The sequence below is a fragment of the Salmo salar genome, chromosome ssa12, assembly GCF_905237065.1.
Source record: "Salmo salar chromosome ssa12, Ssal_v3.1, whole genome shotgun sequence".
NCBI classification, from domain to species: Eukaryota; Metazoa; Chordata; class Actinopteri; order Salmoniformes; family Salmonidae; genus Salmo; species Salmo salar.
Window position 1 is genome coordinate 83,189,561 of NC_059453.1, and position 11,210 is coordinate 83,200,770.

Here is an 11,210-nt window from a genome sequence, read left to right on the forward strand (position 1 = left end):
CCTCCCGGTGGTCCAGTCAATCTGTGGGTTGTGTAGTTTTAACCATGGATGACCCAGAACCAGAGGAGAATAGGGACTGTCGATTATGTGGAAACTGATTTTTTTCTTGGTGATTACCAGAGAGACGCTGGATGACTGGAACGGTTTTCTCACAGACACGGGAGAGAAGTTTACCATTGAGAGCGTAGGCATCGAGAGGTGAATTAAGTGGAACAGTGTCCAGGCCCAACTGGTTGACAACACCTCGGTCCAAAAAGCTCTCGTCGGCACCTGAATCTATAAGAGCAGCTAGAGGAAAAGCCTGGCTGCCACACAAGGTTGGCCTCAAACATGGGTCTGGGGGAAAATGGGCAGGCGATTTGACCCAATAGTATTTTCCCCATATCGCCCGAGCCTCTTCTTACTGGACGCAGGGAACAAGTGGAAACCAGGTGACCAACCTGGCCACAGTATAGACAGCTCCTAGTATCGACACGCCGCTGCCTCTCCTCCGGAGATAGATGGGTCCGGCCGAGCTGCATGGGTTCAGGTTCAGAACATGCCTGGGGTTGGGATACAGTCGAAGGAAAATAACAAGGCACTGAAGCAGATGTTAAGGAACTTGCAACCTTAACTACCCTCTCCCTCCGCCGCTCCCGGAGACGGTTGTCAATGCAGATAGTGAGAGAAATGAGTTCATCAAGATCAGTCTCCTCCCTGGACACCAACTCGTCCTTTAGAGTCTCAGTGAGTTCCGGAATGCTCCCTGAAGAGCCTCCTCATCCCAGCCGCTCTCTGCGGCGAGGGTGCTGAACTCACATGCCATTTCAGCAACACTCTGGGAGCCTTGATGGAGGGACAGGAGTCGTTTTGCAGCGTCCTTTCCACAAACCATGTGGTCAAAAACCTTTCTCATCTCCTCCATGAATCTACTATAGGAGAAGCAAATGGGTGACTGTCTCTCCCACACAGCAGGGCCCAGGAAAGCGCTGCTCCACAGAGGCAACAAATTTAAAAAAATTGAAATCTTGGCTCTTTCACGAGCATAAGAGTAGAACTGTTGCTCAAATACTAGTAAACATTGTACCAAAAAGGCTCTGCAGGTTCCGAGATTACCATCGTAGCGCTCTGGAGTAGGAACAATCGGCTCCCGGGGCGGAGCGGAGGGACAGGTTGTGAGCTTTGGGCGAAGGTTTGACTCTGTAGGACAGACAGGTTCTGTGAAAACTCATTGATAGTCTCCAGAAGGGTTTTAAGAGCTTGGTCATGTTGATTGAGGGTAAACAGGTCCGGAGGGGAATCCAAGGGAGTGGTGGTGTGGTGAATCCAGAACAGGGTAGCAGGGTGGTGAGATGTGGAACAGGAGACAGGAGCCAGAGTCAGAGCGGCAAAACTGCAGTGAGAGGATAAACAGCGTCAGGCAGGGAAACAGACACAGCAGGGTAACAGGATCTTGAATAATAATAATAATAGTTAGAATCATAAACTGACTGAGCAGAGATTACGATCTAGCAGAGTGGAAGTGGCAGAACTGAGAATTTGTAGAGGTCTTGATAATGGAACGAGTTGCAGCTGGTAGGGATCTGCTCTGACTCCAGCACACCTGTCTACAACCACACAATCACACACAAACAGAAAGGGAGGGGGAGAGAGAGAGTGTACTGGGGGAATGGCTGCAGGTCAAGCAGACACCAGATGACCACCGGGGGGGGTGTGGCAGGAGCAGATGTGACAGGACCAAGGTGTTCACTCTGGACACATGGAAAAAAGCAACAGTGGACATTTCTGAACTCTTAACCAATGGGCCTTTACACCCATGAATGTGTATCAGTAATTTGTCACTATTTCTGAGGCTATATGATATATTGTTCAGCAGATTTACTATGTAATGTTAATTTATTTGTTTTTATCCCAAGATTTATTTTACATGCTATCAGATTGCCGGTGAGGGGCGGGGGGATTTTATATATATAAATGAATAATGTATTGTATGAATCCTATGAATTGAAATAATAAAAACTAGAAAGTATATGCTATAAATAATTTCAAATTCCTTATATTATGCAAACCAGATGGCACAATTGTCTTGTTTTTAAAATTGACGGATAGGTATGTGCACACTCCAACACTCAGACATAATTTACAAACAAAGCATTTGTGTTTAGTGAGTCCACCAGATCAGAGGCACTAGAGATGACCACATGTTCGCTTGATAAGTGCATGAATTGGACCATTTTCCTGTCCAGCTAAGCATTCAAAATGTAAAGAGTACTTTTGGGTGTCAGGGAAAATGTATGGGAATAGAAAGTATATATTTTCTTGAGTAAAAGTAGGCTTGAAAGCTGTCAAAAATATAAATAGTAAAATAAGGTACAGATACTCAAAAAAACTATTTAAGTTGTACTTCAAATTATTTTCGCTTAGTTTCTTTATACCACAAGGTCAACATTTTTAAATGGTAATTACTTCTACTTGACATTATCATTCACCTGAAGACAGGACAGGACAAGACGTGATTTTGTTTTTTGCTAACATATGATGGGGGTCCCTGCGTCGCCGGTTTGCCTGGGCGGGGTTCCATGAGCAAGAAAAGTTTTTAAAATCCCTGCATTATAACATGTATAAATCAACAGAGAGGAAGACCCTGTTTGAATACTTAGAAAAGCAACCCCTCATCGCTCCTTTCCTTTATCTGAAATAAGGATGTGTCGAAGATATAGAGGTATGGCTCGGGAAAATGTCCCCTTTATCACACAATTGGAAATGTCAACATTCAAGATCTTCAAGTTAATATCAGAAAGTTGGTTTTCGTGACGCAGTCAGCCTCTAGTAACGTGTCTGGGCACCAGTCTTTTTAGCTAACATTCTGGTATTTTCCAAATGACAGGAGCGGCAAGGAGTGTAATGTAATAAATGAACAGATGGCAACCAGGCTAAGCCTCTAGTGCTGTAAATTCTTCACCACAGGTGTGATCTGGGAAAACCAGAATTTAAATGTGGCGTAAATTCTTCATGACCTGTTATGTTACCCGAGTCGGTCCAGGAGCGGTTACCGCAGATGGAGGTGGCCAACACTATGTTCATCTGCTTCTTTATTGGACAACCCACTGACGACATAACCCCGCCAAACTCGAACATGAACAAAACCTCCACCGCATCTATTTGAGCACCTTGATCAGAGAGAGATTCAATCAGGCAAGGTAAATCAACACGTTTCGGCTTGTTTCTTTTGAAAGACGACTTTTTTTACAACAAGCATCTCAGTAGTTTGAAATGGATTATCAGCGCCGTATTACCTCATGTCCTTTGAGAATACTTTGCCTTTCTAATCTGGTGAGTAGCCTAGCCAACCGTATGTTTTACTGATGCGATTGGGTTTAGTTTAGGTAGACCTAATGTAATTGTATTTTTAATGAGGAGGATGATGAGACCTAGACAATTATTATGACGACATGTTTATGATTATTGTGGAGATGATGATGGTGGTTTATTATCATATGTTATAATGATTGTTGTTATTGGTGTTTTTATTTGTGTTTATAATAAATATTTTATAGTTACAATTACAGTAGTCTGTCACATTTGACATTGTTATAAATTGCAGTGTAACCATTATTCTTAAACGTAACACTATTCTCTCTTGGCTGATACATGTTTTAATAATGGAAAATAGCCTGCAGGTAAATGAACAAGAAAGAAATGACTAGGTAGCCACTGCTCTTACAGGAACAGAAACCTTTTTAACCATAACCCCAGCGAGGCCTGATGGTAATTGGTCCTATACTGCCAGTAAAAAGTCATTCTGGTATTGTACATAGTTATATGTAGAGCAGGTCATCCACTGAAATCAAGAATGCTCTAATAACATGTTAGTTAACACTAGGGGTTAGTTTATTGACTGTTTTATAAAGCTTATCAATCTTTAAGAACTGATAATATAAGAGTTTAAATTGTGTAGTTGTTATTTTGTTGCTTAACAAAAACTTAACTTATGACAGCACTATTATTGATTTGGCCTAATGTTGTTTTGATTGCCAGTAGCCTACAGCCATAATAAGTTTAATATGCGTCAACATGAACTTGAATGTGGAGCTCAAGTTGACCCTTTGGAATTTGTCCACTTAGTCAAACAATCTTTCCCAATAGGGAGATAATACTATTACTACAAATAATAATAATAACTAGTATTATAATACTATTCATTTTTGGTTTGTTTGTGTGGGTGGTTTTGCCAGGTATTTGTTGGTACATTCTGTGACATTGGTCACTGTTTTCTGAACTGGATACTGGTCTGTGGTTTTGAGAGGAACTTTAGGTGTCCTGTAGATAAGTGTGAGGTGGCCTTGGCATTTCCATCATGCAATCGTGCGTGCAATGTTCGTCATAGCTGACGTTCACTCTGGGAAATGAAAAATCCTGTTGTTGCGAAATAAAATAATGATTATTTTAATGACAAATATTCTCCCTATCTCTCTCTCAGGTTTGCTCTGTGTTGTTGTCTAGCTGTCCTCGTTCCTGTGACTCAGGTAAAGTAATCAGCTTCCTCCTGATCTAGAGTGTAAAAGTGTGGTGAAAGATTACACTTGTCTCACAGTAGTTACGTGTCCATCTAATTGGCAACATATCTTCATGCGAATATTCTAAAATCCACATAAAAACAATATGCGCATTTTCCCACCTGAGATGTTTCCATCAAATTGACCAGTTGCAGATAAAAGGCTGTGCGTGATGACGTGTGCACATAAGCATAACTTTTGCGGTTAAATTCTCATGTACCAAATAAAGAATACAAGTTAAATGGGTTTCCATCGAATTTTCAAATCTACTATTGGTTTTATAAAAAATAAATGACTGATGGTTTTGTTAAAAAAAATGTTTAGCCTTATATTGCAAATGTGCCCACTCTGGTCTTGGCACATGCGCTCTAGCCAACAGCTCGCAGAAACAGTGCGGGTATGAAAGCCTACATCGGGGTGTCAAACTCATTCCACCCAGGGCCGAGTGTCTGCGGGTTTTAGTTTTTTCCTTTCAATTAAAACCTAGACAACCAGGTGAGGAGAGTTCCTTACTAATTTGTGACCTTAATTCAATCAAGTACAAGGGTGGCGCGAAAACCCACAGACATTCAGCCCTCTGTGGAATGAGTTTGACACATGTAGCCTACATGATGAGATTATTATGGATGAAAGAGCGATATTATTTTTATTGGTCAAAAAGCAACCAAGCATCGATAATCATGTCTCCAGAATAAGGCCCTCGATATTTATTGGAAAGGAGCATTAATCGCCGCGTGCACTTTCAACACCTGAAGTTCATAATAACGTATTTCATCTGTAGCCTAATAAACAGTAGCGGTGCGTGGGTAAAATGTGTTGTGAGATTTGCGTTGTTTGCTCAATACCCTGTTAGTTGAACTTCATACCTTGACACCGTGATATATATCCCTAAAACCGAGAGAATAAAAATACACAGTGGCAGAATAAATTCAACCACACATTGGTTTCCTTCCAAAACCGGAAAGTCCATAAAACAAATTGCATGTACAAACAGTTACATGACCTGCAGCATGGTCAATCAATGTAACGTTTCAAGCATTTCCGGAATACTAAGGAACTATTGATCTAGAACCACCGAGTTAAGTCGCAAAGAAAACAGGAGCTGCCTCCACTATTCCAGCACCATTTCAACTTCATCTAATTACCAATGTTTAGTCTAATACAGTGAAAACTAAAACATACCAAAAACGATTTAATCCAATCAACGTAAGATACATATGATGTGGCTGTCCATGGTACTGATTTCTGTGTGCAAATATGTGTGTGCAAATATGTGTGTGCGTGCAAGTAGAAAAAAAACATGTTGACTCACTCTACTTGTAGAGAAACGCCAACGCCATCCTCCTCTTTCATGTTGACTAAACGGTCTGACTCTGTCATACAGTACACGCCATTTAGTTTTTGTTGTCCTAGGCTACCTGGCTAAAATACTTGCTCGCCTAACTTACTTTCATAGGAAAGATAAGCCAGGCCAGCTAGTTAACATTAGCATACTACATCCACTGTAACGACATGTTGAACTTCCATCCTCTCAGGCCAGGGGCACAATGTATGAATTTATGGTTGGATCAGAATCGCCATTATAATCATTTGGCAAAACAGAGAATTAAGTACAACCACAAATCCACAGAATAACAAATCATTGTGTGACTCCCACGTTTACTTCCATATGATGGTTATTATATCATGGTTACTGATACATGGTGAATTTACTTCATGCTTTCATTCCGCAAAATCTTTTTGAACCATTCAGTAATTGAAAAACTGTGATGAAACGTCATGGCACAGGAAGTAGCTGAGCACATACAGGTAACTGCCAAAATAAAGGAAACACCAACATAAAGCGCTTTAAGGATGTTGAGCCACCACCAGCCCCAAGACAGCTTCAATCTACCTTGGGCTAGGTATAGCGCCGCCTTATCTCAGCTCACTGGTCACGATAACAACACCCACCCGTAGCACGCGCTCCAGCAGGTATATCTCACTGGTCATCCCCATAGCTAACACCTCCTTTGGCCACCTTTCCTTCCAGTTCTGTGCTGCCAGTGACTGGAACGAATTGCAAAAATCGCTGAAGCTGGAGACTTATATTTCCCTTACTAACTTTAAACATCAGCTATCTGAGCAGCTAACCGATTACTGCAGCTGTACACAGCCCATCTGTAAATAGCCCACCCAATCTACATACCTCATCCCCATATTGTTTTTATTTACTTTTCTGCTCTTGTGCACACCAGTTTCACTACTTGCATCATCATCTGCTCATCTATCACTCCAGTGTTAATCTGCTAAATTGTAATTACTTTGCTACTATGGTCTATTTATTGCCTTACCTCCTCACGCCATTTGCACACACTGTATATAGACTTTTTTTTTCTTCTATTGTTTTATTGACAGTACGCTTGTTTTTTCCATGTGTAACTCTGTGCTGTTGTTTGTGTCACACACTGCTTTGCTTTATCTTGGCCAGGTCGCAGTTGTAAATGAGAACTTGTTCTCAACTAGCTTACCTGGTTAAATAAAGGTGAAATAAAAAAAAAAAATGTAATCAATTATTTTCATTTTGGAACCGGGCTGCCTCCCAAGTGTGAGCCAGGTGCCCCCGGTCTGGTCGACAAACAGATAAAAATACAATATTTTGTGTTATTGAACATATATTTCACAGCGGTTTAGATGGTACAATGATTCTCTACACTATACTTGATTGTATACTTGATTGTTTTGTCACAAACTGAAATTAAGCAAACTATTAGAATTTTAGCAACCAGGAACTGGCAGAGCGATTTCTGCATAGTGCATCTTTAAAAGGAAAGATTGGTTGTGGTTTGCAGGCAACTTCACATTCAGAACAGTCTTTGGGGAATCATTTATCTTCCATTCCTGGATCTTAACTTCAGTGAACCCATTGTACTTACTAAAGTGACAATGCATTGAGAGAGAGAAAGAGTTAGGGAAGGAATGAGTGTGTAATCAGGATGTTGATACATTATGTGAACACCTCTCTGTCATTTGTGTTTGTAGGCTTCATCATTAACAAGTGTAAGTGTGTCCCTTGTCCCGATGGCTACTACTGGTACAAGCTTAATGGCCGTCCTAAGTGTGACTTCTGTACTGAAGCCTGCTCAGGTAACTTTTAGAGTTATTTTACTTTAGTTGAATAGAGTGGATAAACATATTCAGAGCAAATGTCTCATTGATCATTTGTGTGTTTGTGTGTCTTGTCTTTGTTGGTGGGCAAAGTTGATCGGCACTTAACACAGGTGAAGGAATGCCGCCGGGACTCAAACCGTGAGTGCCACTGTGACAGGGGCTTTTTCTGTGCCAGCACTGCCCAGTATACCTGCAGGAGGTGTAAACCGTGCGCATCTGGCACCTTCTCCAACACACCAAACCTAGCCATGTCCTGCAAACCCCACACAGTGTGAGTCCACAGCTACAGAACACTGGTACTGAGCACCACATGCACTGTACTGATTCACATGTCTCAAATCCTTCTACTGGATTTGAGTAATTTGAAACTAACAATTGTACCCAAGGCCTACTTTTACAGTAAATGAAATGATTATTAGTACTAGTAGTATCGAACACTGTACTTTCTCATTTAGATAAACAAGTTATCTCCTGGCTTCTCTCCTACCAGTTGTGGCCATAAGGGAATGACCATGGTAACAGAGGGCACTGCCTCTCAGGATCGTTTGTGTGCCCAGACTTCCCCCACCTCTTCTACAACTACTGCACCTCCACCTGCTCATAGCTCAAAGCTGTCCCTTCGTTCTGCTATATCTAGTGGAGTCAGCACCAACAGAAAACTCCTCACCGCGGGATCCGCATCTCGACTGGTTTGGTCTTCTGAGGGTATGGCTCTTAGAAAAGCTTTCTCATACTTGAGTGAAATCCAAGCATTTCCTGCTCTGTCCCCTGGAGTGTTTTAACAAGCTTCACCAGTCAAGTACTAGAGGTCCTGTTGTCCCGTGACATCATCCTGCCATTTAATCACACATGTTGTCTATTTATTCCAGACTATCCTACAGCCCCAATGTACAAATCTGTAGACCGTTCATCAGCCGCTCTCATCAGGTCCTCTCTGTCCCAAGCCAGGAGAGACCCCTCCATCTCCCTCCCAACCAAGCTCACCACCAGGAGAAAGCCCTGCAAGGTGGACAGTGACATCTCACCTGCAGAGTCTGCCTCTGCACCCCCTCTTACCACAAAAGACAATGGTATAGTTCTCAAAAGACTAGATTATCCCCTCTCTCAATTTCTACTAGATGTGACAATTCATAATTCTTTCAGAAATTAATTTGTATTTGGTGTAGTCCCTTAAATGGTCTGTTATATTCAGTGAAAGTAACATAACACTGACAGGTTCACCACTACAGCCTGCTTCTGTCTCTCTGTTCACCCCAGACTCACCTCATCTCCCAGTCCCAGCCTCTGGACAGAGCCCTCCCAGTCTCCCTTGGCTGCTGCTGATGGTTGGGCTCCTAGGGGTCACTCTGCTGCTGGTTGGTTACTTTGTGGGGTGTAGGGGGAGGTCACTGGAGTCCATGCACAAGTGGAAAGGTGAGCGAGTAAAGTGGTTAGATAACAAACACATATGCAGTGATGCATGGAATTTTTCTATAAGAAGAAATAAAATACACTAGCAACAATTATTGACAAAGCGAACACTAACACCACCTATACTCCCCTGCAGGGGGAGACAGTGAAACATTGTGTGTATACATGCGTGAAAAACAATGTATTTTGATTACTATTATACTCAGTCTAAGACTTGACCACTTATAAAGATCATTTTGATTCCTTTAGGTCCAATATTTGGGAAATATGTGAGTACAGTACTTATTCTCTATTTGCATAAAGTTTGAATCAAACTAATGTCCATTGTTGCTAGAAGAATAAATGTTGACTTCTCTGCCTTTGGGACGACCAGATTTGTAAGGAAAGTCTAAGAGGGAGCTATAAAGTGTGGGAGTGCCAGCCTTGTCCTGCTGCCCTACAGACAGCTTCCTATAAGCAGGCCAAGCTGCCACAGGAGAGAATCCCACACCTGGAGGCCCAGCATCTTCTGGGGAGGGAGACTGGGGGAGATCCTAGACAGGAGGGTACAGGGTCGCAACCTCCAGGGGGCATGCAGAATGTCTCAGTAGACCCCTCTGGAGGAGAAAACATTAGCAACATAGTGGGTAGGTGTAGTGCATCAAGTCTGCACTGTTACTGATTTATTAAATGCATGCATGTCATATTATTATACTGTATCTTATGTTTGCGTGATGTGCAGACACATTTGGAGAGACATATTTTCTGCTACATTGTCCAATAACTAGGGCCTAGAGCCCTCAAACTCAACTCTGGACCTCAAAACGCTGGACCTTATTTTCATAGTTCCTCTTTAATCAGGGTTTGATTTAGACCTGGGACACCATGTGGATGCAAGTAATTATCAGGTAGAATAGAAAACCAGCAGGCTCCGGACCTCGTAGGGTAAGAGTTGGATACCCCTGGTCTATAGGGCCGGAAAAACTCAGGTCTGGAAAAATGGGACTCCTTGTTCTTCGCAAGGAAGTGAGTTTTTTCCCCCCCACTTGTGTCCGAGTTCACATTACCCTTTCCAGTTGTTTTCTTTGGTCGCGAGTTGAGACATACTTCTTCTAGTTTGAACTTCCTGTTAACGTTTCCCTGCCAAGAAACAGTAGTACCAGTGCAGTGCATACTTTAAATCAGGGTCAGAGGTTAATTTAGTGAGGCTACAGGAAGCCAGAATCATGCATACAAAAACAGAAGCATATGCTGCTGAGTGATTCAAGCTTTTCACTTCCTCTCTGTGATATTCTTAATTTATTACACTACTAAGTCCACCAGGTTGTACATCAGCATTTACTGTGCATAATATATATGAATTTGTGTCACCTGTTTCAATAGTTTCATCTAATAATGTTTGTGCTTGTTGGTGTTTGATTCAGGGTCCATATACATCTACTCTCCAGGGACGGTTGTCCTGGGATCCAACAAATCAGAGAGGGAGGGGGATCAAGGGGAGAGTGGAGGAGAGGGCTGTCCCCTCACCAGCAAGCCCCAGCAGGAGTCCTCCTACCCCCTCCCTTGGGGCTCCGCTCTGGGGCCAGAGAGAATGAGTACACCGAAGGATACCTGCAAAGAGCTGAGCTACCCCGTCCCAGCCACCAGCAATTGAAAACTAGAAAAAAATGGAAATTGAGGATTCATTTAGGGAAGAGTGTGAGGGGGAGCAAGTTCAGTCAATATCATACCATCTCTGGGAGAGTGGAGACTGAATATTATTTGCTACTGTAAAGACAGACTGAATTGCAAAATCCACTGGGGTCTATAGGCCTGTCTATAGGCCTTCTATTATTAAAGAGTGACAACTTGTTTGAACTGTATGTTATGGTCTTACTTCACAGCAGCAGTGCTGGGACAGTACCTAAGAGATGAATGCGTGTTCTGTTTGATATGCGGTAATGACGCTGTGAGGTGGAGTTTCCCATGCTAGGGTACATGTTCACAATGCAGCCAGACAGTGTGAGAGCTGCCCTCAGCGTTCTGCTCAAATTGAACTGTATCAACCACAGAAACCGCAAAGACAGGCACTTCATACGAGGTGTGAAGTAACTTCAATAACCATGATAGTTGGGGTGTAAAGAGCATACCATTTTC

General features: G+C 42.4%; 1 protein-coding gene across 2 annotated transcripts; it reads left to right on the forward strand.

Annotated features, from left to right (window-relative positions):
- The first annotated feature begins 3,159 nt into the window (after positions 1–3,159).
- On the forward strand, positions 3,160–10,936 carry LOC106565937 (tumor necrosis factor receptor superfamily member 21). 2 transcript variants are annotated; one of them, XM_014133628.2, is made up of 10 exons: positions 3,160–3,312; positions 4,460–4,505; positions 7,557–7,661; positions 7,776–7,956; positions 8,176–8,390; positions 8,555–8,755; positions 8,943–9,098; positions 9,345–9,364; positions 9,469–9,721; positions 10,499–10,936. In XM_014133628.2, the coding sequence occupies exons 1-10, from the start codon at positions 3,253–3,255 to the stop codon at positions 10,726–10,728; spliced, it is 1,467 nt and encodes a 488-aa protein (XP_013989103.1). In that variant the 5' UTR covers positions 3,160–3,252; the 3' UTR covers positions 10,729–10,936. The 2 variants fall into 2 exon arrangements, with proteins under 2 accessions (XP_013989103.1, XP_013989106.1); XM_014133631.2 differs by having other exon boundaries at positions 3,166–3,312; positions 8,630–8,755.
- Positions 10,937–11,210: the final 274 nt, after the last annotated feature.